A 27,506-nucleotide genomic window follows, 5' to 3' on the forward strand; every position below is an offset into this window, starting at 1 on the left:
AAGAGGATAACTTGTCAAGAAATAACATGTTAAATTGGAAATCAAGTTTAAACCTGCGATATCGGGCCAAAAAGCCGCTGGGCGCCCACAGCAAAGCCACACATCCTCCATAGATAGTCCCAGCTATATGGGACATATCACTATCTAGTGAGAAACAAGAACTTGAGATAGCTTGTGACGAATAGTTGGCGCTAGAGTTCCAACTGTCACGTGAGGCCATGAAAGACCATTGAAGTCAAGGATAACATTCTGGGAGTACTGAATCTGGATGTACTCAATGTTGACTGTCTTGGCAGCAGGAACGTCAATGTCGACTAGGAACCTGGGGACGGCATCATGTGGACCGTGAGAGGCAGGAGAAACAGTCTTCTTGTCTGCGCCCTTGCAAACAGGAAGGTTGATCTGGGTTCGAACTCTGGAGAGCCAGTACTGGGCCATGACTCTGACTGCATTCGCGTTGCCACTTCGGGCTGCGACTGAAGCAGAGGTGACACCAGCGTCAGCACCGATGAGGAAACCAATGTTGCTGGTTCCGCCACCAAGGTTGGGGTTCTGAGCCTCTGAGGATACCTCAAAGGTCGTGTTTTCAATGATGTTCTTTCCGATGTTGGCGTTGCGGAGGATAGTGTTGGGATCAGTCAAGATAGCCTGCGTGATGGTACCGGCCTTGTCAAAGCTTGTGAGATCCTGGGGAAGACGGTGCGTATTCTTGTTGGTGAGAGTCTGACTCCTGAACTTTATCTTCTGACCGTTGGCAATAAGAATAGGGGTGATGTCAACTGGTGAGAAGACAGGTGCGCCCTTGGCAGTGATGGTTGCCGTGAAAGACTGGGCGTTGATGGAAGTTCCATGAGGGATAGAAGCCATGCGGGACAGAGAAGCTGCGAGAACAGGCATCTGCTCACTGGCTGGAACGTGCATCCACAGACCAGGCTCAAAGTGAATGACGGGCTGCTTCTTTGGCGGCTTCACCATCTCGGTAATATCAGCAATTGTCTGGGTGTATGGCACGCCGTTGAGCATGATATCGGCCTGGGTGTCAAGACCACGGTTAGGGACATCATCGAGACGTCCTTTAGCAAAGGCTAGGGACTCAGCTGTAAGGTTGAGCTGGAGGATGTTGTCATTGGGGTCCTCAGGTGGGGGAAGAATAGGGAGAGGTGTAGGAGTAGTTGTTCTTTTTTCAAGTTAGCGTACAACTCTACTGGTCTTCTAGGTGCTTTACATACCCATTGGGGCGGAAAATGGTGTTAAAGCCGAATCCACTGTAGGTTCCAAAGAAGTGTGCCAGAACATCCAGCTGGGACATGGCAACATCGCCACCAGCGGGGTCAACACTGGGGAAGCCATTGATGGGGACAAGGTTCTCTTGGTCCTCTGGCTGAATGGGGTCAAGAACGGTAGGACCGAACTTGAAGTCGTCACCCAAATCCATGGGGACAACGGGAGCAGTAGGGAGCATCATAGTGTCGGTGTTGATGATGTTACAAGAGATTTGTGTAGATAGAGTTTGCGACAGCTGAAACGGTATTTCTATGACCTTGATTATATATATCTTCTTTACGGACTATGAGCTTGGGTCATTATCAGCCCTAAGAGAGTGGTGCCCTCCATCGACGAGCGGCTGAGGTTGAAAGGGTCTGGAGCTTACTCCTTGCTGACCAGTAATAAGACATACATTATAATCCAAAAGAACTTCAGTATGATTGGCTCTCATTCACCCATCGTTAAAAGAGCAAACATGTTAACGCCATCACATGGGGTAGTCGCAAACCCATCCATCCGTCTCTTGACGGACGTCGCGTTCCTCGTCCTCTATTTCCCAAGTACCGGGCCGTACCTAGCCTTCTGAACCAACCAATGGACACTAAATCATTTTAGCTGCAAACCCAATCTCACTACCCTGAATGGAATGCGCGTGGTCTAGACCGGGACATGCGGCAGCCCTAAACCTCAACAAATGCACACTTTGAGAAAAGCTGAACTCTGTAGCTCGAGCTATTGATCAGCCACCACCAAAATACGGTAGCCTTTAGACCGTTTCTTCTCCCTTGCGTAAGCCACCTGGAGCGGCACAGTTCTGCCGTGCGTGAGCGAGCACCGTTTAGTGTGAATAGCTTGTTACTGCATTCGGTGAACCATCGCATTCAGAGGCCGCTTATTACAGAGTAGTTGAACGTTATTCTCCAAAAGAGAAATCCCTCGAACTTTAATTGCATTTTCCAAGGGATAGTCTCAGAATTCACCATTTACCGTTACTGTCTCACCTTTCTTTTGGCCACTCGATCACCATATCAACGCCATGTTTCTGTTTCCCCTCCTCTCATTCAGCCTCCTGCAGTGCATGCTGACTGCCGCACTGCAAACGGTATTGGACACGCGTAATATTCTCGCGATCTCCGTCCCGCTGTCGCAACCTTGGCGTCAATAGTGCGACTGAGCTTATGTCTCATGCAAGCCATGACCTCCGCAAACAGTCTCGAAGTGTCTCTTTCCCCCGCACTGGCGCAGAGCTATCCGTAAAATGTCGGAAGTCGGACCCCGTGGTCGGTTGAAGCATGCCTAAAAAGTGGCTGGCTGAATACGGTTCTAATAATGAAAGACGATTGCTTATTGGCTGAGAAGGGTGTTTGTACTACCAACCAATCTTACACGCATGTGCAGTACAGTAAGTCTTACGTGTACCTACGTCGTATACGTGAAATTACAGTCAGAATTCACATGATACTCACGCTACAAGTGCCGGTGTCTCACAGTATCACTCTAGTGAAAGATGATAACCAGGTTCGAGGATTCACTTGCAACATCAGTTCAATAGCTCCATTGGCTGCCTATTCAGACATGATCCCTGGTACCAAGTTCAGCCGCATCCCCAACCATTGCAGCCACTACGCATGTCTCAGCATGTTAGGAATGATAGACCGCTAATCTCTAGTGCGAACCGTCCGCACATGTGCTCAATAAGTCGAAAGCCAAGGTGATCAGCCGCTGGCTGTTTTGCTCAGTGACCAGCATCGCCCCTCTTGGATCTTGGCGTGCAAGAAGAATATAAGGCACGTCTAAAGCCACAATTCTTCTGCCAATCACCACAAACTCGACACTCATCATATCCATCATGTTCAAGATCAAAGATTTCCAGGGGATGCAATACTCCCGAGACACTTCTTCTCAATTTGGCCAGAAAGATTACAAGTTCTTTAACCAGCAATATGCTACCACCTCTTACCAAACAGAACATGACATGAACCCCGCTCTTATTGTGCAGCCCAAGGAAGATGAAGATGTCATCAAGGCTGTTCAATGGGCGAGGGACAACAAGGTCAGCGTCGCTGTCAGGTCGGGTGGCCATCAGTATTCTGGTGCCTCTTCCACCGGTGGCAAGAACATCCAGATTGATCTCACCAACACTTACAAGGACATGATGGTCCTGGAAGAAGACGGAGTTCCTGATGACAGAGCTCTGGTGCTGGCTGGTGTGAGTAACAGACTGCAAGACTTTAACGACTACCTTCGTTCGGTCAACCTATTCGTGCCGCATGGACAATGTGCCTAGTGAGTCTACTATGTAGGCTACTGCGAACTAACGAAGCTAATTCCCCTCAGCGTCTGCACCGGCGGCCACGGCCAAACTGGTGGCTATGGCCAACTCGGTCGTAGTTTTGGTCTTTTTGGCGACCACATTATCAAGATTCGTCTCATTGATCACAATGGCTCCATTCAGAACGTCACCAAGCAGAGTGATTCTGAGCTCTTCTATGCCATCCTCGGTGGCAGCCCGGGTAACTTCGGCATTATCACTCATTACACTGTTGAAGTTTATCGCGCTTCCAGCTACATGGGAACTGTCGCTGGTCCTAACGGCTTTAAGGTAGGAAAAGCTACCACTTTATGCGAAATTACGCTAACAGTCTCAGGGACCCCATGGTTTGAAGGGTCTGTGGATCTATGAGCCCAAGGTACTCAGCCGTCTGCTCGGCTTCATCGCTAAGATGTCTGACGAGGGTACTGCCCCACGAGGCTACGATCTCTGCTGCAGTGTTCTCAGCACAGACTTCCCTGTTACCATGCTGTTCCCTTCGCTCCGAGATGACACCATCTGGAAGAAGATTCAGCAAAAGATCAAGACAGCCTTAGCCAAAGATGTTCTTGATCTTCTCAATGGTAGCTTCCCTGCTATCATCGTCCTCTATGCCCAATGGTGTCCTACCAACAAGACCGACAAGTACGACTCTACCGTGGACAACTGGTTCAAGCAGTTCAGAGATCTGCAGAATGACTGGAGCAACCACACTCTTTTGATCAATGAGTTTGATGAGGGTATGGATACCATGACTGGAAAGTGGATTTTCCCCAAGCGACGAGAGTTTGAGCTCCCCTATGTCAAGCGCACATACGCTACAAAGTCGCAGACTCTCCAGAAGGACGGTTGGGTTGATGCCGTTGTCAAGCGTCTGGACTTGATCTACAATCCTCACCAGAAGCTTGACAACGACAAGAGCGACAAGGAAGGAGAAGTATACGATCACTGCAAGCTCTCAGTGCAGATCCAATGCTTCGGCGGAAAGAACTCGCGCTTCTTGCTCAACAAGGACAACGGAACGTCCTATAGTTGGCGAGACTCAACTGTTGTACAAACACTAGACTGTTTCCACGACCCTGGTGCCAAGTATCGGGAATATGCCCTCGGCTGGCAGAAGACCAACGATACTATCATGATTGGACCCAAGAGTCCCTTCAGCAAGCAGGATCGTCGTGTGCTTTGGGGTTCATGGGGAGACTGGGATATGAGTAAGCCTGAGATTTGGCAAGCATACTACGAGGATGCGGACAAGTATAAGAGACTTGGTAAGGCTAGGGCTAAGGCTGACCCGAATGGAACCTTCACGGCCAACCCATTTGCTGTCACTGCTGTTCGTGATGGTACGAAATAGCAAATTCCACGCGAAACAGGAAAGAGATACGGGTAATGGATGTGCATATATTTAATACATCGCTGCTGTCTCTGTGCATTCTGTAAGGTACCTTTACCTTAACATTGCCGAGCCTCATCCGTCAATACTCTGCTGTGGCTGCTAACATCGTAACACGAAAACAAGGTCTCTTAATGGCCCACGCAAGTGCATGGATATTGGTGATCTTGATGGAAGGACGCCATAATTGTTCCGGCCCCAAAGCATACACGGCAAGGGCACTGTGGTTGTCCGTATGCCTGCTGGTATGCGAAGCAATTCGCTGTGTGGCCACCGCGAGGGCAATGGTGCCAAGTCTCTGGACACTGTACTCTTTCCTGCCAGTAATGCCGACGCGTGTATGTGCCCGCACCGTGGCAGATTGGGCAACCTTGTTGAGGCGGCATTTGCACTTCGTGAGAACGAGGGGTATGTCTGTTCTCTTTGATGGGTATGTTTATTAAATAAGGCCCAGTGTAAGTGAAAAGGGTTGAGATTGTTTGCTTGTGTTTATAGTACCAGGTCTCAAGGAACAATGTTGATCAAAAGTTCACAAGAGAGAAATCTGGTTTTATGTACCAAGAGCAAGTCGGTGAATCAGTGATATATGCTTGTATTTGATCATACCTTCATTCTCGGATTGTGAGGACGACTCGGAGCTGTGAATCAGTAGCATCAATTCAGAACAATGTGCTATCCTCACTCGGCATACATCGATCAAATAGACAGGATCTACCGGTACTGTTGACAAGTTCACTGTCAGATCGTAATGGGGTATTATTGGCTTTGCACAAGATATCGATACGTATAAGTTATGTCATGGCCAGTTCAAAAAACATCCAGGACCTAAGAGTAGCATCCGTTCTCTAAGAACTTTACCCTGCCTTTTGAGCTTCCGTGGCAGTTAATCATCACGGAGCCCAGAACAGTGCAAGGATCTTAAAGCGCCACGAGACGCGCTTGCAGTATACTTTCAAGAACTAGTTACGTCATTTTCAGATCTACATATTATTTTCTAGGCTCGGCAAACGCCTTTGTTTCCTCGTTTCTTGGACCAAAAGATGTTGGGCTGAAGATGAGTCACCGGCAACCCCGGAAAACCGTCAAGTGGGCCCCGATTCGAGTATAAGAATGCCCAGGTCTGACCTAAAACCAAGGTTTTAGCTAAACAGACTCCTGCTTCATTCAAATTTGCTACCGACAAAATGTCATCGCCTATCGCATCCGCTCATCTTCGCGTAGCGCGCCCAACAAACAACATCGACGCACTGCTGCCTTTCTACGTCGACGGTCTAGGATTCAAGAAGATCGGCGAATTTCGTGACCATGACGGCTTTGATGGTCTAATGCTTGGTCACGAGGGTGCAGGCTATCATCTTGAGTTCACAACGAAGCGCGGGCATGACGCCGGTAGATCACCCACGCAGGACAACCTCATGATTTTCTACCTGCCTGAGAAAGAGAAATTCGATGACGCAGTTGCGCGGATGGAGAAAGTGGGTATTGTTTCTGTCACGAGCTTTAATCCGTATTGGGATCAGTGCGGAAAGACGTTTGAGGACGCTGACGGGTATCGCGTGGTGTTGGCAAATATGAGCTGGAAATTGTAAAGCAACATGTGAGCTACCTCACAAGTCGTATACTATAGGTTGAATCATCCAACAATAGCGACAGAGCTTCACCTTCGCATCACTTGTTTGCCCTTGTAGACCAGCTACGATAATTCTAATGTACACAAGAAAGAAGGTCCCATCAAACCCATCCCCAGCATATTCTTGACAGTTATCCAATGGGGTCTCAGCTACTTGATAAGGTTTCTTCCCACTCAACGCTCTAGTTCACAACCGAGTGGTGTTTACGGCCCTTATGCTTACGACTCTTCGGCCTCCTTGCACGACATCCCGTTCCTGGCTCTTCCGTAACTTGAGGAATTACTGCGGCAGTTGTCACAGAAGAATGCTGGGCGCTTACGGCAGATGGCTTTACTGTAACGGTCTCGGCGCCCTCATCAGCTGTTGCAGTCTTCGATCTAGAGGCAGTATGAACTGTCGCTAGAGTTGTTGACTTTGGCCCACTCTCTGGCGTCGTTTCAGTTGATTCAGGGCTAGCAGCGGAGGATTTCGCAGCTTGTATGTCAGATTCATCCAGATGATGGAGAAGAGAGCCCCAGCCAAGTCCGTCATAGTGACCCGAGCCTTCTCCCCAAGAACCAGCTCCACCCTCGAATCCACCGAAGAACTCCAAGGAGTTGTTCAGGTATGCTTCTGTCCAAGGAGCATCAAGGCCTTTGATGTTGACGTAATGACTATAGAGAAGCTCCCAAGCCGGTCGAACCGCACCTCGAGAGGCTTCGCTGATGACATCGAAGGAGACTATGCCGTTTGTGTAGGGCTCGAATGGTACATCGCTTCCAAGATTGTATTGAGCAAAGTACTCGGCTCTGCATGTAGAAGTTAGTTCAGACCTCATCACAGCCGGTTAAAATAGGAATGGGCTCACGAACCCAAGTAGTATGCGGCTGTTGTTGTAGGCAAAAAGGTCGTCGCCCTGATTCCATGCCTGCTGTCCAATGGCACCCAGTACCTGGAAGTTCATCGCAGAATGACCTTGGTCTCGGCCAGATTCCTGCCCTTGACCAATCGCTTTGCCCGTACCAGGTTCTTCAACGATGTTTGAGATACCGTTATTGATAGCACCATTGCCCTCACCGTGCTTGAAGTAGTCAACAGCAAAGTCCCACGTGGTTTGGTTGTCGGTAAGGACTGCGATAGCCATAGCAGAAGCAATGTTGCACTGTTCCCAGTTCGCAAAGAAGTGCTTGACATTGTGCTCTGACCCGAGGACGTGGTTGAGGAAATCGAGGTTCATCGGTAAGAATATTTTGTTGAACATATTGATAACTTTGGATAGCCCGTTCTTTGCAAATGGCTGGTAGTCGCGGAGAAGCTCTGCGGCGTTAGCAAGCTCGTAACCCTGCAATCCTGCGGTAAGGTAGGCATCATCGCCCCCGCTGAGGATCTCCAGAGTATCTGCCCAAGCAATAAGGACCTCTGTCGCGGTTTCTGCGTATTGTTCTTCTCCGCTGACTTTCCAGCGCAGAGCAAGGTTGAACGCCGCAGCTGCATCGTGCCATAAGACCTCGCCATTTTGGCCCCGGTTCACTTCTTTTACTGCATTGCTCTTGTAATCGGCGCTGGAAAATGGAATGCTGGTCAGCTTATTCCACGACGCGGTCCAAGGCTCTTTTTTCTCCGCGAGCTTGCTTTTGATGCGAGTGATATCGGTGTCGGTGACTAGCAGACCGGGGTGAGTGAAGGCGTAAGAAAGAGGGAAAAGAAAAGAAAATAAGATGGTGTAAATGAGTGTCATAATGAATGTAAATTGTTAACGAGCGTGGCTCTTGGCAAATGAGAGAATAAAACAATGAATGTACAAAGGCCAATAAGTCAAAGTAAGCATATCAGAAACACTTTTATCGATTTCATGCTCTGTAATCATCCCACATTAAGCGCCTGGTCAGGAGAATCAGGCCAAAAGTCTAAACCCGAAGACCTGAAGCTGCTCCAATCAATCCTGGCTTGGATGAGGTGGTCATTTAACTATACGGCCCTGAAACCGCGCTACAGCTCGAATAGAATCCTTTATTTCTCGAGGCGGGGAAATCGTTATCCTGAAACCACTAACACCCGCGTATGTGTAAGATCTCCAAGAACATTCCGCAAACAAAGGAGCAATGTAGTAAAAGACGTGATTGAAGGTTTACAAGGAGAACAAAATATGGCACGATTCTTCATTTATTATCGGCTTTCAGAGACTAATTCTCTGGCAAAGCGACCAGGTGCTGGCAGCATGGGTTGGGCTCCTCGTGTGGACCCTTGCTGTTTAGGTGCCCCAGTCCATCGGCGATCAAGCGAATACCACGGCCATGGTAAACCAAGTCCTGTCATATACCGATTCCCTTGCCCTTACATCACGTACAGTGTGATGGCTTTGTAATCTATCTAGACTTGTAAGCGAAGGTGTTATGGATTGAACTACTAGCTACAGTTTAGGAGTCTGTCGGATGTTTCGGAGGAAGAATGTACCATCTAATTGATTGATGCATTGAATTTTGGCTCGATTACACAGTACACGCAGTTATGTACATTATATAGTTAAGCTCACTGGTCAATGAATTATGATAGCTTGCGTGTCTTCTTTGGTTGCTTGCTTTCCCCGCCAGCTACCATCCATGAACCCATGGAGATAGGCTCCTCCTATTAACTGGCAATGGTGATCCGCATGTGGATCAAACTCTTCCTTGTGCCTAAATATTAAAGGCACCCGTGATCGTGGCACCACCCAGACTCTATCTCCCTCCTGCAGATTCTCCGAGCCAAGTCCTATGTAGCCTGTCTCCGTTACAAATGGTCGGAGGTACTCCCCATATAGAAACTGCGAGCTAAACTCCGTCGATGAGACAGACTCGGATTCTTCGCTGGTAGCAAGCCATTCTGCATCACGGGGCCAGAACTTATTGAAAGCTTCCTTGAAGTTCGTCCAATTGTCTTCGTCTTCTGGAGACGCCGACGCAGACTGCACTGTCTCTCTTAACCATTTTGTGAAACTCGGCCCCATTGATGATTTTTTTGGTGCAGGATGTCTGGCCTCTCCATAAGTATTCTTAGTTATCGTTCGCCAGAAAGCCTCCATTCGGCCTTCGCCAGTGACTTGATACTTTTCAGGTAGCATCAGTAACATCCTCAAGAGGAGTGGAAACGGTTTAGAATTCAGAATCTCGCGTTTTGACTCTGCAATGAAAGAGATCTTATCGACTTGCATTCCACGGATAGTCATTGTAAGCTCACTCTTGTCGAATGTTGCAGGCCAAAGGGCAAGCTTCTCGTCCCGTGACAAATTCGTGTCCGGCGAAAAGAAGAATGCATCTGCTTGATATCTCTTGTATCCTGTGACTCTAAGGCCAAGAGGGTACCTTACACTCCAGTCAGGCACCCAGGAGGGAAGGTCTGCGCCGTTCAGCTTTACATTACGAAAGCCCTCTGCGCAAGAAAGTACCAGCAGATCCCCACAGTCCTCGAGAAGCTGGGTAGCGACATCAAGGTATGTCTTTCCAGGGCTGCAATTGCTTCTTTCTGTAGGAGGGCATAGCAACGCTGGTAGCTTTTTATCACCATCGAGACCTTGAATAAGTCCCAGCAAAGCATATACTTTGTCCGCGAGATCTGTGGCCTCGCAGTGACGCGATCGTATCAGCGTGTATAGGAGCACGTCAGCCCAGTGCCTTTTTGCCCTGGTTGATTTCGTGGCATCTAGAATCGCCGGGACTCCGTAGTTACGGGACATCTTTGAGCTGCTGGTGGAAGATAGCGTCCCCTCGGCGGGTCGACTGTCGTAGAACTGCTTCAAGGGGCTCGTTGATATGTTATGTGAGGCCTTCGCAAAGACATCCCAATCTGTTGAATACACCCCGCAGCGGAGAGTCACTTGCTTCGGGAGCACGAGTTCTTGGATGATCCATGATCTGTTCCAGTAGGTACGGTCGAAGATCTTTCCAACGGCCAACCAACGAGCCGCGTCGGCATCGAAATCCTCAAAGCCTGTTCTCCCAGTTGGTATGCCCAAGGACGGGAGAATGCTCCGGTCAGCCACCTTGGCCATGTGATCAAAAGCTTGTGCCGTGTGCGCATCCGAGTCTCCAAGCCATGCAACGACTGAATGTGCTTTTTCGTAGATCTTAGCCATCATGTTACTGACTTGGTAACTCCTCTCGCTGAGATCACCCTGGTTTATGCATATCGCGTCGATCCAGAATTCCTCGTGTCTCAGGTTTTCGTCTTCCTTCACCTGTATCAGGAAGTCCAGCAGGTTTCTGGCAACTTTGAGCTCTCCATTGCCAATTCTTATAGGCGCCACAGGCTTGTCTGTATATGATTTAAAAGGCCCTTCGTCAATCGGTGCTCCCCATCTGTATGAAAGGGCGAGATATCGTGGTGATTGATCCATGCTAACTACTCTTAGCTTCCACTTTGCTTCGGTGATATCTGAAGCCCAATTGTCGAGTGACACTAGACGCAAGTCACCAGCATCGATCGGAAACTCTGAATAGTTTAGATTCATGGTCCCTGATCTGCAGGAACAAATAGCAATGTGTTGTTGAAGACTACCCTTGGACCTAGAGAAGCGAATGAATGACAGGAGAGCTACGATAAAAGATTTGGCCACGTTCTTATGATCTCTCCCTAGAAATTGCGGCTGAAATGTCTCCTCCTTGTGTTGCCAGTGATGTTTGTCATCTGCTTTCAGCTGCTCTAAACTGCATGACGCGGGATTTGTTGGCGTTCCGTCATTGGGCCGTTAAACGAAGGGGGCCTCCGTCTCACTGCCTCGAAAAATCCCACTCATGTCATTATCATTCTCTTAAATGAGTCGTGAGTCTCGTGGTCCAGGCTTTTCATACTGCTTCTTTCAGGTTACCCTTCTGTAATTGCCTGTCTGCCTTATCAGGCGGCATCTGAACACCTGCCACCATTCTCCCTTCAATGCATCCATGTTCTTTATTCCCACCACTTCTATCATCTTTCCCAATGCCAGATCCTAAATGCTCGTACAAGTTCACCTTCGAACCTGGTTGGTTTGTTGACTACCCAGTGGTTTCCCACTCATGTTCTGGTTCGAAGCTCACCACTCAGCCAAACCTTGGTTTGCTCAGTGATCGAGAATGGGCGGGACTTACTGAACACATCGAGCAGTTAAATCACCAGGAGGGCTCGAATATCTCGCATAAGATCTTGCTGGTTGCGCGACATGGTCACGGTGTTCATAATGATGTGATGGGGGAGGTCGGATCAGAAGAATGGAAGGTATGCGTCTTCCCATTCGTCGAACATGATTATAGCAAGCTGATAATCCTTAGAACCACTGGTCGAAACTACCTGGGGATGCAAACAGAATTTGGCTTGACGCCGAGCTCGTTGAAAAGGGAATCCAACAAGCTAAAGACCTCGGGAAGCTGTATACTGAGGGCATTCGGCAAGCGGACTTTCCCATACCCGATACTATCTATACCAGCCCGCTTGCTCGAGGTCTGAAGACCACGAGCCTGATTTTCAGGGATATCATCATGGAACAAGGGACTGAGTTCAGGCCTATAGTGAAAGAGTATCTTCGAGAACGACTTACCAATCATACATGCGATAAGCGGAGGACCAGACAGTGGATTCAAGCCGCTTATCCGGGCTATGAGTTGGAATCAGGCTTCGCGGAAGAAGATATATTATGGCATGCTGATCGATCAGAGTCGAATGAAGCACATGTTGCCCGTACACAAGAACTCCTTGAGGATGTATGGAGACATGACTCGGGATCCTGTATTGCTCTGACCACTCACTCATTCACCATATCAACTATCCTAGAGGTCATTGGAGCGCCTGAGTTTCGGATGGGCGAAGGCGCTATGGTGGCAATCTTGGTCAAGGGTGAAAAAATCAATGCACAATGAGGTCTCAAAGGGAAATTATCAAGTAGGAAAAGACTCTATCATTCTATCATCAGAGTCATGTGTCACGAAGTTCCATATATAAGCTGTTCCTCCCGATTCCCATAGCCTCTACTGTTGTGACATATTCCCTCCCGTTCCAGGAGCTCTGAGGTTTGTCTCAACCCCTTCTTGTACAAGACCATATCCCGACCTGGCATTGCCTCTTTCTGCACCTAGCACCCCATTCTTTGAAGCGCTGATAATTGAGGAAGGCTTCATATCAAGCATCACTCCTTCTTCTCGATATGCTTGTATACCAACCAACACTCCAACAACTGCTAATGAGATGCTCGCCGCGTAAACAGATAATAGCTGAACTTGCTTGTACACAAACAGCGTAGTCTGTCTTTGCCGACGGCATGGATACCTCGTCGAAGCGTCACCTTTCCTAGTCCCTGATGGCTTCCCATTCGACGCCCACGCGACTGCCACAAATGATGGCTCGGAGAGAAGGGACAGAACAATGTCCTCATATAGCTTTTGGATACCTTGGCGCAGGTTTGTGATGGGAAGGGGGTTTATCTTGGACCCCAAGGAAGTGAGGAGAATATACGTCGTTGTTACGTTGTTTGCCGCGTTGACAACTCCCCCAACATATCGTCGGAGTCCCTCGCCAATCACATGATATGCAGCTGTTCGGCGATACTCTTTGTAGTTTTGAGGGCGCACCCAGTTACTTTCGGGAATCGACTGCTTTTTCGATGTCTTTCCGGAAGTGTTTTCCGAGACGAGAGTCGTGTTAACAACCTTTCTAACATAGTCGCGGTTTGTTATCTTGTATGACTGAGCACCTCTGACGTAGTCAAATCGGACAGTGTAGTTGACCTCGTAATGCTCACAGCCAAAGATAATGGGCGTATATGCTTTGTCCCAGCTCTTATCCTCCTTATCTTTTGGTTGTGGCTTGTTTATGTCTTTGACGGTTGCATAGCCGACCCAAATGATGGGCTCATTCTTGAAGACACCTAAATTCTTGGGCCGTCCCCCACTATATGTGGTGTAGCTCTCCCTGGCAGCCTTGGAAACGAAGGTATATGACCCTTCTGGCGCAAGAATCGAGGTATTGAAAGGCGCCTCAGCATCGCCAAGCTTCTTCACCTTCGAACCAACACCAGAAGCCAACTCTTCACATTTGTACCCAGGCGCCAGGAAGTCAATAACATAGGTGCAGTTCCAGCCGTCGGAGCATACCTCTTCTGCCGACTCGTCCCTCACAAGGGGTTCACGCATGAACACCGCCTTATTCGAGACAACAGACGTATACACGGAACTCGCCGCATTCAAATAGTCGAAGTGCGTCGAGTTGAAGTCTTCAGGCTTCGTGTTCAAACCAGTAGTGTTGAAATGCGACACAGATTTGAGTGTCTGACCATGCACAACTGGTCTCTCACGCCAATCAAAGTTGGCCTCATTGCCAAAGTTTAGCGTTCGGACAGATGGACACGACACTAGCTCCTCCGTGACTCCGGCCACGACAGCCAGTGTCTCAGCCGTGAGAACCACCACTAATGGTGTAATCCAACAATAGAGAGCTAGCAGGGTTCCGATCTTAGAGTTCTTGATAGAGTACCATGTCAAGAGGGAAAAGATATCGCTGTTGGCTGTGAATACTGCATCAACTGTTTCGAGACGCGCCATCTTATGGCGGGCGATCAGCCATGCGCGCTGCTGGAAAGCCATAGCAACAGCAGTTCCTAGGCTTGCTTTAGCGCAAAAGGCAATTATTGTGCCGTATCGCAGCATGAGAGATTGGCTGGTGGCTTCTTGTCCGTCAAGGCTTAGGTAGAAAAGATGATGGCCGCATGCTAGCATGGTACCGAGAACGGTCAAGAGACACATTTTCCACGGTTTTAGAGTGTATGCGCTCCATTTTTGGGCGAAACTTCCATCTGTCGTCGAAGACATGAACTTGCTGTTTGTCTTCGCTTTACCCCCAGTGAGATCTGGGATCCCAGGCTTGCTGCTTCTAAAAGATTCATATGGGGACAGGAGCTCAATCTGATCCGAAGACGCATTCGAGCTGTGATGACCTCTCAAGTGAGGCGGCAAATGACTTTGCGATGGCTCCATTTCGAAGAAGATTTAGATGATGTCACGAAGAGGATTGAAAATGGAGGGGGCTCAAAATCTTGTATTGATGCACAGCCTTATTTGAATTTATGCAGTATGCGTCATGCCATGTTACACGGCCCCCAAAAAGTCCCTGTAGTATGACATACAGTCAGCTCTACCTAAAATCTCCGTCTATCTTAATCTATGGGGGGAATCATTTCCAACCATCGTACAATTGCTATGCGACAAAGAAAATAAAAGCATTAGAATAATGGTAATGTGGTTGGTGTAGCTATGCAAGCTCGCTTTATTATATCGAACATCCCGGCTCCAAGGAAAATGAGGGGTATCATCGGACGCCGGCCTGAACAAGTCGGCTTTCGGCTGCTGGATTGTTGAGAAACTTGGGCACAGAGTCCTGGGATCTGTTAGTATGGTGATGCAGATGGATGGGGAGTGACTTACAGTGGCCATGAGCTTGAAGACGGCATCTTGTGCAGTCTCCAATAGTGATGTCACCTCTTGCAAGGTATCTGCTACTGTGGCATCGAGTGCCTGGGCCTTGGTCATCCGTTGAGCAAGACTTGATCGGATCTTATGGTTGACGTTGACCTCTCGCGGTGACCCAGGTGCGAGGAAGGTATTGAAGACAACATGCGCTTCAGAAAGAAGCTCGTTCGCTGCATCATCGCCCTTCTTATCCTTCAGCATAGTCTCAAGCATGGCCTTGGAGTCCCGAATGATCTCATCAGCCTGCTCGTAGAATGCAAGACTCTCTTCACAGTAAGTCTCTCGGAGGTTCTCACGGAACAGCAATCGCAGTGTAGGGTCGAGGAGGATCTTCTCAAGCTTGTGTCGGTTGCTCTCGTTGACGCCACCCTTTGCTGATGATGAGTCTGTCTTGCCTTGTGATGAGCAGCGACTCGATGAGCTGGTCTCGACAAGGTCTTGGCCGCGTTGGGAGAGTTGGTAGATAGCGATGGGGGTAGGTTGGAAGAGTTTGCAGGCGGCGAATTGATTCATGTAGACCATGTCTGTTGTGACTGACTCGATGAGGTTGTAGTGCACGAAGTGGGTTGCTATGTTGACGGCTTCTCGAAGATCGACGCATGTCGTGTTGTCTCGCAGCCACTCAGCAATGACCTGGCCTGTGCAAGTATCATGGTATGTCTTTCCATTTACCTTGCGTTCTGGTTGGAGTCGAATACCTGCTGCGCCCTCTGAATAAGGTCCCTTCTTACCTCGTCCGTCAACACCGATCAACCGACAGAAGACAACCTCAGTGGTGGCTCGATCGACATGGCACTTGTCGGTCTTGACATCTCGTTCCAGATGCAACAAAGGCCCTGTGATGAGACAGTGCAGCTCACTAAGCTGATCCTGGTAAAGGCCATTCGATTGACAGAACCAGTCAAAGATCATGATACCCTTGGACGTTGGTCTCCATACTCCACCTCTTTGCTGAAACACCTGGTCGGGCTTTCCATCGGCAGACTCGATATATCGGGCATCGACGAATTGCTGACACAGATTTCGGGCTGTGTTCTTGTTCATGGAGAAGGTTGTTGTGGAGGTGGAGACGACGGTGCCCGATGGGTTGCTAGGGTCAGGCATACGATTTGACTGGGTCAGTTTGAGATTGCCGAGGTTGTGGATAGCATCTTCGGCGAGGAATGTGTGTTCGATCTTGATGAATCGGACGCGATGAGGGATGAGAGGGAGAAGACTGGCGAGGAGGGCGGAGAAGAGGTCCTGGAGGTCCTGTTTGCAGTTTGTTAGTGGTGTTGAACAAAAAGGCAAAATGCTGCTGTTATAGCCGGTGTTATGTCCGGAGCCAAGTACCGACCTTTGATTGCGGTCGGTCATCGTTTGACGCGCATAGCAATCGCGACGACGACTGTGTAATTGTTCCCTTTGACATGCTGGGTACCTGCGTCGAAGCTCGCCTCTGCAGAGTAGTAGAACCTCCTAGGTCAAGCATCACTTCAGCTCTGAAGAAGCAGAAAAAGAATGAATGAAGCAGCACAGCTGAGCGGGCGATAGCAGGTCCGGGCGACGATGCGATGCGATGGCGGAGCCGGAGATGATAAAGGATTGGAAAGGGGACCTACATTACTCGTGCGGCCGCCGAACGATTCCTCTTTGAGCGAGCGGGTGCAGAGTCTTTTCCTCGTGGGAAGCGGAGAACCACATGGCGAGCCGTCCGACCACGCGACTGACTAGATCTAGATGGAGATTAGGCTGTTGATTAATCCACGTGCATACGATGTTGCTAAGTTAGCATGCCATGCTTGCTTGCTGCATCGTGCAGCAGAGGCTGGGCGTTTCCTTTAGTCCGTGGAGCAGTGACCACCACGCCAAGCACTCCTCTCCTCTCGTCTCTGGTGTGCCCTTATAACTCAGCTCAAAACAGCCCAGCCTCGCATGTTATTGTTTTGTTTATTGTACTGCAAGGTTGAGCTTCGATGCTGCCATTGTCACCAAGGGACCAACCTTTGTGGCCATGACCCCTTTCACCGAAGGAACAAGGTTTGCTTCTAGGACAAGTCCAGTCTAGCATCATCTGTCTAGAGCTTGGGAGCATCTTTTCCACCAATCATGCATTTTTTGGAGCCTAAAACAGCTCCATCAATCTAGGAAAATTCTCGAGACACGGGAAAGGTTACCCCTACAGTTGGGTTAAATATGGGACAAAACCACCCGGCAATTCGGCCTTGCTCTTTTGCTGTGTCGTTTTTTTTCTCTAGCTGAAACGCCCTTGTCAGTTGCACAATTGCATTGTTTGTTGTTGGTGATCTTCACCGATGATCGACATGCGTCATTGAAGCGACACCGCCGGCTCCGCTCACCCACTTGGGCTGACGCTGGCTGACCTTGAAGCAAATTGCGCCTGCGGTTCCGCTGCGTGACATGATCAAGCCCCCATGGAAATATGGACATGGACATGATCCGAACATCAACGGACCAGATCTACTGTGGCGCCAACCGACTCGGCCGTGAGATGATGCGCTCCCCTCACCCAACGACTCAGTGAACCATTTGATTTTTGAGGCTCAAGGAGACGCTAAACGAGATAACGCAAATTACGATTCCATGGCGCCAAAAAGTGGTTCCACTTGGGTTCAAGAGCCAACGGGGATCAAGGTGATTCGTCAATCTGGGAGAATGGCTCGCGGGAATTCCGAGATCTCCCTTCGACCGATTCACCATGATGCACGCATGAATTGGAACAAAGCTTGTTGATGCCGAAGAAGTCGACTGTTTCTAGAAAGACCCTTGAGTTGGGGGCTTTTTGACGTGGTGGTTGCATTGCCCGTTTCATCTAAACGCATCATCGCCGATCGTTCCCTTTCTGTATTTCCTCTCGCTTATGCTTATGAGCTTCATTAGCAAAAAATGTCCACAGACCATGGATCCTTGGACTAGTTCCAGAAACCAACAGTCCGGGTCATTTTGCACTTTTTCTCGCACTAGAGCTCCTGGTCTTTCGTCCTCTGAATCAAATGTATGTCGATCCTCTGCGGATGCCCCAGATATCCGCTTCAATAGTTTAGAACAGCGGGACAACGGCCTCAACCCCGATACACCATTTTGCGCTTCAACATCACTACCACAAATGATGAGTGGGCGGGAGATGAGATGCAGTGGGTTTAGGTTCCGCTTGTCTGTGCTCAGGGTTGAAGATACCCTGGTAATATTTTTCAGGAGAATTCCTCCACGTGGGAACCCGAGAGTCCGTGACATCTTTTGCTCTTGGGATAGCATTTACCAGAATGTCGCGATAGCTACACTTTATCTTCTTATCTTCCCGAAGGGCGTAATTGCGGCTCCTGAAGTTCCCGAGCACCGACAGTCTATCTTATCACGGATGATCACCGTGAACCCATGATAATGCGGCTCATTGTTTATCTTTGGCATGAATTGCATGATCATGAATCCCGGGTAACTAGATGCCAACCGCGTATTCCCCAGCCTAGCACAAACACCACCAATGAGACGCCAGCGAACACGAAACCGTAACGCCGCCACCAACTCATAATCTGCATTGATTATGCCAGCTAAACAAGTCACATAGCGGCAGTTGCTGGAACCTTCATAAGACTGTTCATTGGCACTGACTCATGAACCCCTGACAGTCTCTGGCCTAGCTATTTGTTAGTTCCAATTTCCACGTGGCCGACACGTTTCGCGCGTGAAGCAGATCCGTACTAACTCTCGTGATTTCGCAAACTTGTGCTACTCTGGTAAGATGCAATTGTTCCTCCCGTAATCTGTCTTCTTGACACATAGTTACCAGTAGTCCTCGAGAGCAATGTAGCCACTCACTCAGGCGCTCAATTGATGCCGATCTTCGGAATCTCCGTGACTGAGACTGACAGAGGGAGTAACAAGAGGCTGACGAGTGCACATGAAGCATCCTTATTCTACACAACCGGCACGGCCTGCTAGTTTCTACCGATAGCACTGCTACTCCAGGTTACGCAAGCTACATGCTCTGTATTCGTTGATACAGAAGCAGTTGACACGTAATTCTGCGCTTATCATTTCTCTGAGATAGACAAAAGTCTGTTGACCAACAGCACCATTGACCATATCTTCAGCAAGATGGGAGAATTCTAGCTATCAAGACGCCTGCATGGGCTAAACATGTACAGCATGTGGGCAACTGGGTATGTCCTGTGCCTATTGGTCTCAGCATCGACCTGCATGGAAGATGGCTTGCTCACGGACACGGATGCCCACTTCCATCTTACCCGAGCTCTGATCTGAGCCAGGACTCGGTCCCTCATCGTGATTCTGCTGTTGGTTGGATCGACCCTGCTGAAGTGGCTTGACTGCTTTACCTATCCATACAGGTAGACTTGATGCATGCCAGGCAACACTGAGACATCGCAGCGCTGTTGGATCTTTGTCGACCATTCTCTACAATGCAGAATGTAGGGCTATGAGGTCAGAGAGGCTAGTGACACAAACTACATGATGGTACGTGGTAGAGGATAAATGATTGAAGATTGCAATTTCCTCGCTAAAGCTGTTGGTAACGCATTGCGCAAGAATCGCGGCGTGCTCAGGATCAGTATCAGCTATATATTACGTATCTACTGAAGTTCTGCTAACCAATCATAAGTCGTTGCGGGCGAATGGTTTAGTGGTATAATACTCCCTTAGCATAATTCATCCGAATAATCTGGGAGTGGTCCAGGGTTCGATTCCCTGTTCGTCCAAGATAGGTGGTTGATTCCCACTATTATCCGCTTCTTTTTGCACTTTTGCCAATTGGCAATCACAAACTCTCCGAAGGGATGATGAGCTTCTTGTTTTAGCCGGTCCGAGTGAGTGAGGCCTGTGCTGTGATTGAGCATGTGGCATATCGCTTCCTACTTGAAGTATTATTTCTCCATGCTGCCGGGTAGGCTCTTTCATCCTAACATCATCTAGATACAGGAGAAACTCTCTCCAGTACTCTGTAGACCTCGCTTATAATCGTCAGCTGCAATAGATACTCCAGCTATTAAGAAACGTATTTTGTCTTTTGTCCTGCGCTACCTTTATGTTCGATTGCGGTTTCTCAAAGTCGTGTTTGGTGTCCAAGCTCGAGTCCAGTTGGAGTTGATACGAAATCTCACGATTGGAGCGCATCAACCTTTAAGCTTACAATTAAGACTGCCAGGGGCCAACCCAATAAACCAACTTCACCATTTCCACGGTATCATTCCGCGAACTTGATATACCTGAAGCTACGTCACAAACAGGCAAAAGATCACCCCCAAAGTCCGTATTCCTCTCTGCCAAACCAAGCTCTAAGCCATTTTCGGAGCTACCCTCTCCGTCGACCCAATCAAGCCAAAGCGCGTCAAGTTGTTCCCCGCACAAAAACATGTTCACGCGGGAACCCCACAAACCGCGACAAGCAGGGGGATCAACGGCTTATTATCCTAGAACAGGAGGTCATGACACCATGCAAGATTTACCGCGCCATTGAGATGCCGTCGCTGGAGAGAAACTTCGTGACATCGTGGCCTGCATGGTCGGTAGATATCCCGAACTTGATCGCCAAGACTATGGGTGACGAGCTGAGGGAGCGGCCGAGGCAGGAATGTGAATATGTGAATTGCTATAAGAAGTGCTGAGGATCGCTAGGAACGAGACAAGAGACAGTAGCATCCTCGCCTGCACCTCACAGCAATCATGCGCTTCCAATCTCTTCTCTGGGGAGGACTCTTGAGTCTCTCTGCAGTCCTCGCTGCTCCTACTGCAAACCAAGAGCCTCCTACGCCCGCCAAGCGTGCTGTTCCTACTTCGACCTTCTCCAACAATGCCATCTTCTCTCCTCCTTCCAACGCTGGCTGGACCGACCCTCGCGTTCTATACGCTCGCTCTATCCAGCTCTCTGACGGTTCCTTGCTGGCAACCTGGGAGAACTACTCCCCGGAGCCTCCTCTGGTTTACTTCCCCATCTACCGTTCTACAGATGGTGGTGTAAAGTGGACCCAGATCGGAAAGGTCCAGGATACAGTCAACAACTGGGGATTGAGATACCAGCCAGATCTTTATGAGCTTCCAAGAGCAATTGGGAAGTACCCTAAGGGAACTATCCTTTGCACGGGAAACAGCATTCCTACCGATCTGAGCAAGACCAAGATTGATGTCTATGCTAGCACTGATGGTGGAAAGACCTGGAAGTTTGCTAGCAGCATTGCGTCAGGCGGCGAAGCTCGCCCCAACAACGGCCTCACCCCAGTCTGGGAGCCTCACATGATGTAAGACCCCTTCATCAACCCCTCACAGAATCTGTACTGACTCAAAACCAGGGTCTATCAAGACAAGCTCGTTTGCTACTACGCTGATCAGCGTGATCCCAAGCATGGCCAGAAGCTCTCTCATCAAACCACTACTGATCTCGTCAGCTGGTCTTCCCTCGTCAACGATGTTGCTGATAGCAATTACAACGCCCGTCCCGGTATGCCAGGAATCACTCTCCTCCCCAACGGCCAGTACATCTTTGTCTACGAGACCTGCGGTACCCAAGGCTGCAGAATCTTCTACCGTCTTACCTCCAACCCTCTCAACATCCTCGCAGCCAAGGAGTATGCTCTGGTTAGCAACAAGGGGACCCGCCCCGTCAGCTCTCCCACCGTTGTCTGGAGTTCGGTCGGAGGAGCCAATGGAAGCATCATCGTCAGTGCTGGAAGCCAGTCTCAGATCTTTGTCAACAAGAACCTCGGTGCTGAGAACTCTTGGGTCGAGTTTGCTACTCCTCAGCCTAATGCGTACACTCGTGGACTTATGGTGTTCAAGGAGAACGATAATTTCTTGGCTATTATTGGAGGCGGGTGGTTGCCTCCTAGCAGCACCAACCAAGTTAGCCTGAGCGTTATAGACCTGAAGAAGACCGGACTGTAGAATATCGTGTTAAACTATAGAAGTATACAGCATTAAAATAGCTTACCCTTTTTCCAGATCGGAGAAGTAACGTAATGAAAGTGGTAGGAAGTTATATCCTTATCAGAAGTTGATTAAGTCAATGATGAAGGCAAAGGTTAATGGGCCTGCAGCCCTGTTTTTTCGCCGATATCCTCCTTTTGACTAGACTGTAGTCCTCCCATAATGATTTTAGTCACTTCTTCCTCTTTGCCGTAGAGCGGAACCTTTTCACTGATGCCAGTGTCATATTTCATCCTGCTTTCAACAGTGTGGCTCAGCCATTTAAAAGCCTCGAACAATCCCTCGCCAGTCTTGATGCTCGATCCAAAGACCGCCTGCAGCATCGTTATTTTATGCGGCACTAGTCTTTTGAGTCACTCACATGTGGCGTATTTACTAATGGGGATGAACAATCGTCGACATAGAATCCTTTTATCCGCTCTGCTGTACGAGCGTTCTGTGGAACATCTCAGCGCAAAGTCTAGTTAGGGGGCCAAGCCACATACGCTCTTATCTTGCTTGTTTGCTAGAATCAACACCGGGATACCATTGCGCAATCCGTCTTGGTGGCGTATAGCTCTGAAAAGCTCTTCTCTGGCTTCTATGAGACGGTCGTGATCAGACGAGTCGTCGACCCACACAAGTGCATCGCAATGCTTCATGAACGACCGTTCCATTCTCCAGTATGGCTCAGGCCTGCCACCACCGAGATCAATGGTTTGGAAAGTGACATTCTCGCATCTATAGACTTCAACTTGATGTCCAATCAGGCTTACGACGGCAGATATATCTTTTTCATTGGTCACCAAATGAGAACGCAAGAGAATAGACTTGCCAGCATCGTCAAGCCCGCTAAGGAGGATGCGGCGATGGCCTGGAAGGATACTGAATAAGCTTGTGATAGACGTGCCTGAGGATGGCCTCAAGAGACCAATTGAGGCGAGAAATTCGCGGGCGTAAGTGATTATATTTCGCATGATTGTAGCAAACAAATGGCTTGAGCCTGCCCTAACATGACTCACGATGTTAGAGGCTTATATGAGTTCTCAAATAGCTGCCTAGAGGAATGGGCCAGGGATTGCGGATACTAAACACGTAGCGTTTAGGAAGCGACCACTCAAAGTTGGAAAAGCCGAATTTCTGAAAGAAGGGGACAGATTTCATGATTGAATTTTGTGATTTGTCTCAATGCCCCATCTTCTTGATTCACACAAGGGGAGTAGTCAAACAAACAATAACTGGGTATGAAGGGTGAACATTCAATGCCAAACTCAATTGCCGCGGTCAACACAGCAAAAAGTTGAAAGAATCAATCTTTTCCGAGGATTCGCGAAAGTCAATGCAGGCAACAGGCGGCCCAGAGCTGTGTAACATGAGTCGAAGTGAATCATTTCAGTGAGTGACTCATGAGGGCTTCACTTTTGGTGGCGGGGCGATTGCTTATGACGAAGGCTCATGATTACTCAGCCGTTTTGTCTTCTGCCCCGCCCCGCTCTACTAAAAATACCCAACGACCTCACTCACCTCGAAGATCAATCACGAACTTACTCCAACAATCACCACCTTCCGAGACTGAGTCACATCTCGTCATCATGTTCAAGCGAAAACCCGACATCAGAAACCTCGCGCCTTTGCGCTCATCAGATCGACGAAAGCTCGCCGATCAAATCATCCGCGATTATCAAGTCTCTATCCCAGAGTCCGGAGACGATGCGTCATTAGGGACACAATCACAAACGGCACTGCGTAACTCACTTCTACCAGAGTCGACGTCGTCAGCTCGTTTCATCACACCAACTGAGCAAGGAACCGTGTACATAGGTGCACATCCCGATCAAGATGAGAGAGTCCTCTGGTTCCAGACCGGGAAGAACCCACGATTGATACCAACAGTGTACACTTTGTGGCGCAACCCTAATCTCATTCCACTTCTACATACGCCCGATTTTGTGGTTGAGGAGAAGTTGAAGCATGGTGCCGACTTGATGGTTCCTGGGCTGGTAAAAGCGAGAGGCGACAGCTGGGATGCACGAGCGAGCACTGGCGCTGTTGTGGCTGTCGCGGGAATGCAGAATGATACAGTACCTGTCTGGGTTGGAACATGTCAAATAGATGTGCGAAATCTGCCAGATGATGTGCGGGGGCAGAAGGGCGCGGCTATCAAGGCTCTTCACTGGGTTGGTGATGAGTGCTGGAGTTGGAAGCAACTTGGCAGTGGCGGAATCGACCCGCCTTCAAGTTTGGAGGGATGGGCAGGACTAGCAGTAGGGTTGGCTGCTCAAGCTAACAAACTGTCGCTGGAAGAAGAGACTCAAGCAACAGAATCGACACCGCCTGCTCAAGACTCACAAGTCGATGAGGCCCAAGAAGATGATGAGGTCGAGGAGGAACACGAGCCGACGACAAAAGAAATCGACGACACATTCCATCAAGCCTTTCTTTTCGCAGTCCACAAAGCCAAAGAGTCTGGCTCCCCGCCACATTTCGGCCTACAGTTCCCTCTTCAGCCGTCTTTCATAATCGCAAACATGGTTCAGCCCAACCTCCGATATCAAAACCCAAAGCATTACAACATCAAGAAGACGTCATGGAAGAACGCCAAAAAGTTCATCAAGCATCTTGACAAAGAAAAGATTGTAAAGTCCAAGGATAGAAATGGTGGAGAGACCGTCATTCTAGACATTGACTTTGATGACCGGCAGGTCTTGGGTTTCCGGCCATATCGATTGCCGACATCGAAGGCTACTAGTGGAGATACTTCAGCGTCAGATGCCAGACAAGCCTCAGGGTCGGGCTCGTCTGCAGGGCAGAAGGTCAATATCCAGATGGTCTATCGCGTATCTTCAAAGCTCGTACCGACACTTCTCCCCTCCAAGACGGACTTCTACACTTCGCAGGAGATCTCAGCAGCTATCAAGTCATACATCGACCAGCATCCCGAATTAGGCGGCCAAGGAAACTCCAGCGTCAAACTCAACCCGTTTCTCGCCAACGACATCCTGGGTAACAAACCATCTGATGAAGACGTCAGCTTTCTTGCCGCCGGAAGGATACCTCGAAGTACTCTCCAGAAGCGAGTAATTGAGGATACCCATCTCTGCCAACCCTTTCACGTCGTCTCACACGGTGCTCCCTCACCTGACCAAAAGCCAAAGTCTGGATTACCGCCTCGGATCCTGATAACAATCGAGAAGCGAACCGGTACAAAAGTCGTTACCAAGATTTCCAACCTGGAGCCCTTCTTCATCGATCCTCAGGTCCTTGCACCAGAGTTACAGAAGAAGTGTGCAGGTTCTGCGAGCGTAGGCCAAGTTGCTGGTGCAAAGCCTGGGTCGATGGAAGTTGTCGTTCAAGGCGATCAGAGGAAGATCCTCGCCAAGGATATTTTGGCGAGCAAGGGTATTGATGCGAAGTGGGTGGATGTTGTGGATAAGACGAAGCCTAAGAAGAAGAAATAGAGAAGCGCCGAGAATGAGCTTGGAAAAGTATCGCCATTTCAATGAAACTGAATCAGCAAGACGTCCTAGGAGGATTACATAGGAGGATTTGATGGCACATAAATAGACTTCAGGCAAACAAATAGTTGTAGCAATGACAACACCGCATTCTGGAGTAAACCTATATTGCTCTGGGGTCTCACCCATATCTATGAAAGTGCACCCAATACTGAGGTCGCATTTGATGTTTCGAAGGAACTTGCTTGAGGCTGTAAGTGGTAATGCTTCCAGTTGCCGAGCTCTATCCCCCGCCCTTGAGGTTATCTCGTTGGAAGAATCCGAGGGGCACTATTGGATATCGGCATGTTCACGTGCAGCCGCTAGACCGTTAGGCAGCATGAGGACGCAGCATCGGCTTTTCACTCTGCACCATCTCATACTGCATGACACTAAGGGATTCGTTAACCTCTGCAGCTCTCTTTGGTGTGGCATTTTTCATCAGCTTTGATCTGTACTCCTTTTTCTTCTTTCTGGCCACTGCTATGGAGTCCCAAAATCAACGCGGGGGTAGCAGCCTGAAAGACCTAGATACCCAACACCTCAGTGCATTCCAGCGTGCTCTGAGACGTATACTAGGGAGTGATATAGCAGAGCAAACATATGCTGAAGTACTTGATGGCTTGCCATTAAGCGACTCGTATTTGTCTTTCCAATACCCGCAAGATGGCCATCCTGCCCTTGAACACGAGGAACTTTCGGAGGGCGCTCGGGAAAGAGTGTGCGAATTTCGATCAAATCTTGATATCTCATCACTGTTGTTTGAGACTACTGTAGGCAATGCTCGATTATTCCTGGCAATAATGTGACTGACATGCTTGAAGTTAGTTGAAGCCTTCAGGAAATCGGCACCTCAGTCTAAGGAATTCTATTTACGGCTTATTGAGCTTCTTGCCGTGAGCTGTCATAGGTTTGCGGTTGAGATCTTCCAGCTCGATGAAGTTGTTGAGAAACATAAAATCTACGATGTGTGGAGAGATTCTCCCAGAGATATGAACAGATGGGATTCATTCCGGGATCCAACGGCTTTTACGCATGGACCTTATATGCAGTTGACCAATATCCGAATGGGTCTGCAGATAGTGTGGGATACTGGGCTGAAGCCAGAATATTCGGTGGCGTCATTGTGTTTGATAGAGGTGAGGATGGTACTGAGGTAAGCAACATTGTCGGTTAGAAGTTATATTCTGTTAATCAGGCCGCAGAGTCGACATCTATACTTCCACGGTTGCCGCAGCGATGGACCACGAACGATATACCCTCCGACAGACCAGCAATTCGAACAAATGATTCAATTCCTTCTTGACGAAAGTGAGAGTCATGATAACCCGTTTCCTATCCTAGCAACACCGCAGAACCGTTGGCGCTGGGATCCGTGGGATGCAATGGCGCGCTACAATATCTACCGTGATAGATTTGAGCGTAAAATTAGCCCCAGTAAAGGGAAGCCATGCGTTCTGAACTCCATTGACTGGCCCGAAATCAAGGATGACCTATATCTCATCAATGCTATGCATGAGCGGTTGGAGGGAAAGTCGGTGGATGAAGAGGAGATCGCTGCGGCTAAAGAGGGGATAACCAAGATTACTCCATCATCGCCGTTATGGTCAGACCAAGGACAGCGGACATACCAGGGAATATAGAAAATGAACATGTGTATCAATGGAAATGCCATTTTCCTGCGTATTAAACATCACTGGACGGTCCTTCATGAATGATTATCTGCGTTGGGAGAAAATCGCGCATCAACAGCTGAACAAGCACCACTACAAAAGGACCAACGCTTTCACCAACACGAAATAAAACAAAAAGCATGAGGCACACCCGACTCGAACGGATAACCTTCAGGAATCAAGCATATTTTCAAGAGAACCTCGAAATTAACTGGAATCTGACGCGCTACCAGTTGCGCCAGCGCCCCATCGGCTGGCCGGAGTTGTTTCTGCTTCCAGTCTATATGGACGGGGCCTGGAGCTTACAATGTGGGTTTGCCTCGCTGCCGAGAAATGCCGAGCTTCGTCGGAAGAAGAAGGCTTGACAATTTCAAGA

General features: G+C 49.0%; 12 protein-coding genes across 12 annotated transcripts; 6 read left to right on the forward strand and 6 right to left on the reverse strand.

The window, feature by feature from the left end:
* Window positions 1-144: 144 nt before the first annotated feature.
* On the reverse strand, window positions 145-1,465 carry FTJAE_10479 (uncharacterized protein; the record flags this gene model as incomplete). Its single annotated transcript, XM_037343325.1, has 2 exons — window positions 145-1,177; window positions 1,230-1,465. The coding sequence occupies 2 exons, from the start codon at window positions 1,463-1,465 to the stop codon at window positions 145-147; spliced, it is 1,269 nt and encodes a 422-aa protein (XP_037202444.1).
* Window positions 1,466-3,115: 1,650 nt separating this feature from the next.
* On the forward strand, window positions 3,116-4,931 carry FTJAE_10480 (6-hydroxy-D-nicotine oxidase; the record flags this gene model as incomplete). The annotated part of the gene is made up of 3 exons (XM_037343327.1): window positions 3,116-3,552; window positions 3,604-3,868; window positions 3,915-4,931. The coding sequence occupies 3 exons, from the start codon at window positions 3,116-3,118 to the stop codon at window positions 4,929-4,931; spliced, it is 1,719 nt and encodes a 572-aa protein (XP_037202445.1).
* A 1,223-nt stretch (window positions 4,932-6,154) lies between these two features.
* On the forward strand, window positions 6,155-6,559 carry FTJAE_10481 (prolyl oligopeptidase; the record flags this gene model as incomplete). The annotated part of the gene is made up of 1 exon (XM_037343328.1): window positions 6,155-6,559. One exon carries the CDS (start codon window positions 6,155-6,157, stop codon window positions 6,557-6,559), a length of 405 nt encoding a protein of 134 aa, XP_037202446.1.
* Window positions 6,560-6,782: 223 nt separating this feature from the next.
* On the reverse strand, window positions 6,783-8,318 carry FTJAE_10482 (GPI anchored; the record flags this gene model as incomplete). The annotated part of the gene is made up of 2 exons (XM_037343329.1): window positions 6,783-7,389; window positions 7,453-8,318. 2 exons carry the CDS (start codon window positions 8,316-8,318, stop codon window positions 6,783-6,785), a joined length of 1,473 nt encoding a protein of 490 aa, XP_037202447.1.
* A 798-nt stretch (window positions 8,319-9,116) lies between these two features.
* Window positions 9,117-11,066, reverse strand: FTJAE_10483 (heterokaryon incompatibility protein; the record flags this gene model as incomplete). The annotated part of the gene is made up of 1 exon (XM_037343330.1): window positions 9,117-11,066. One exon carries the CDS (start codon window positions 11,064-11,066, stop codon window positions 9,117-9,119), a length of 1,950 nt encoding a protein of 649 aa, XP_037202448.1.
* Window positions 11,067-11,533: 467 nt separating this feature from the next.
* On the forward strand, window positions 11,534-12,447 carry FTJAE_10484 (phosphoglycerate mutase; the record flags this gene model as incomplete). The annotated part of the gene is made up of 2 exons (XM_037343331.1): window positions 11,534-11,809; window positions 11,863-12,447. The coding sequence occupies 2 exons, from the start codon at window positions 11,534-11,536 to the stop codon at window positions 12,445-12,447; spliced, it is 861 nt and encodes a 286-aa protein (XP_037202449.1).
* A 108-nt stretch (window positions 12,448-12,555) lies between these two features.
* On the reverse strand, window positions 12,556-14,556 carry FTJAE_10485 (uncharacterized protein; the record flags this gene model as incomplete). The annotated part of the gene is made up of 1 exon (XM_037343332.1): window positions 12,556-14,556. One exon carries the CDS (start codon window positions 14,554-14,556, stop codon window positions 12,556-12,558), a length of 2,001 nt encoding a protein of 666 aa, XP_037202450.1.
* Window positions 14,557-14,887: 331 nt separating this feature from the next.
* On the reverse strand, window positions 14,888-16,459 carry FTJAE_10486 (regulator of G signaling; the record flags this gene model as incomplete). Its single annotated transcript, XM_037343333.1, has 3 exons — window positions 14,888-14,956; window positions 15,004-16,299; window positions 16,385-16,459. The coding sequence occupies 3 exons, from the start codon at window positions 16,457-16,459 to the stop codon at window positions 14,888-14,890; spliced, it is 1,440 nt and encodes a 479-aa protein (XP_037202451.1).
* A 4,268-nt stretch (window positions 16,460-20,727) lies between these two features.
* On the forward strand, window positions 20,728-21,942 carry FTJAE_10487 (BNR Asp-box repeat domain protein; the record flags this gene model as incomplete). The annotated part of the gene is made up of 2 exons (XM_037343334.1): window positions 20,728-21,299; window positions 21,351-21,942. The coding sequence occupies 2 exons, from the start codon at window positions 20,728-20,730 to the stop codon at window positions 21,940-21,942; spliced, it is 1,164 nt and encodes a 387-aa protein (XP_037202452.1).
* Window positions 21,943-22,079: 137 nt separating this feature from the next.
* FTJAE_10488 (ADP-ribosylation factor) lies at window positions 22,080-22,940 on the reverse strand (the record flags this gene model as incomplete). The annotated part of the gene is made up of 3 exons (XM_037343335.1): window positions 22,080-22,298; window positions 22,346-22,420; window positions 22,470-22,940. The coding sequence occupies 3 exons, from the start codon at window positions 22,938-22,940 to the stop codon at window positions 22,080-22,082; spliced, it is 765 nt and encodes a 254-aa protein (XP_037202453.1).
* Window positions 22,941-23,555: 615 nt separating this feature from the next.
* Window positions 23,556-25,421, forward strand: FTJAE_10489 (translation machinery-associated 64; the record flags this gene model as incomplete). The annotated part of the gene is made up of 1 exon (XM_037343336.1): window positions 23,556-25,421. The coding sequence occupies one exon, from the start codon at window positions 23,556-23,558 to the stop codon at window positions 25,419-25,421; it is 1,866 nt and encodes a 621-aa protein (XP_037202454.1).
* Window positions 25,422-26,457: 1,036 nt separating this feature from the next.
* FTJAE_10490 (uncharacterized protein) lies at window positions 26,458-27,100 on the forward strand (the record flags this gene model as incomplete). Its single annotated transcript, XM_037343338.1, has 2 exons — window positions 26,458-26,613; window positions 26,663-27,100. The coding sequence occupies 2 exons, from the start codon at window positions 26,458-26,460 to the stop codon at window positions 27,098-27,100; spliced, it is 594 nt and encodes a 197-aa protein (XP_037202455.1).
* Between the last annotated feature and the right edge of the window lie 406 nt (window positions 27,101-27,506).

This window comes from Fusarium tjaetaba, assembly GCF_013396195.1.
Source record: "Fusarium tjaetaba strain NRRL 66243 chromosome Unknown NRRL66243_c0000243, whole genome shotgun sequence".
Taxonomy (NCBI): Eukaryota; Fungi; Ascomycota; class Sordariomycetes; order Hypocreales; family Nectriaceae; genus Fusarium; species Fusarium tjaetaba.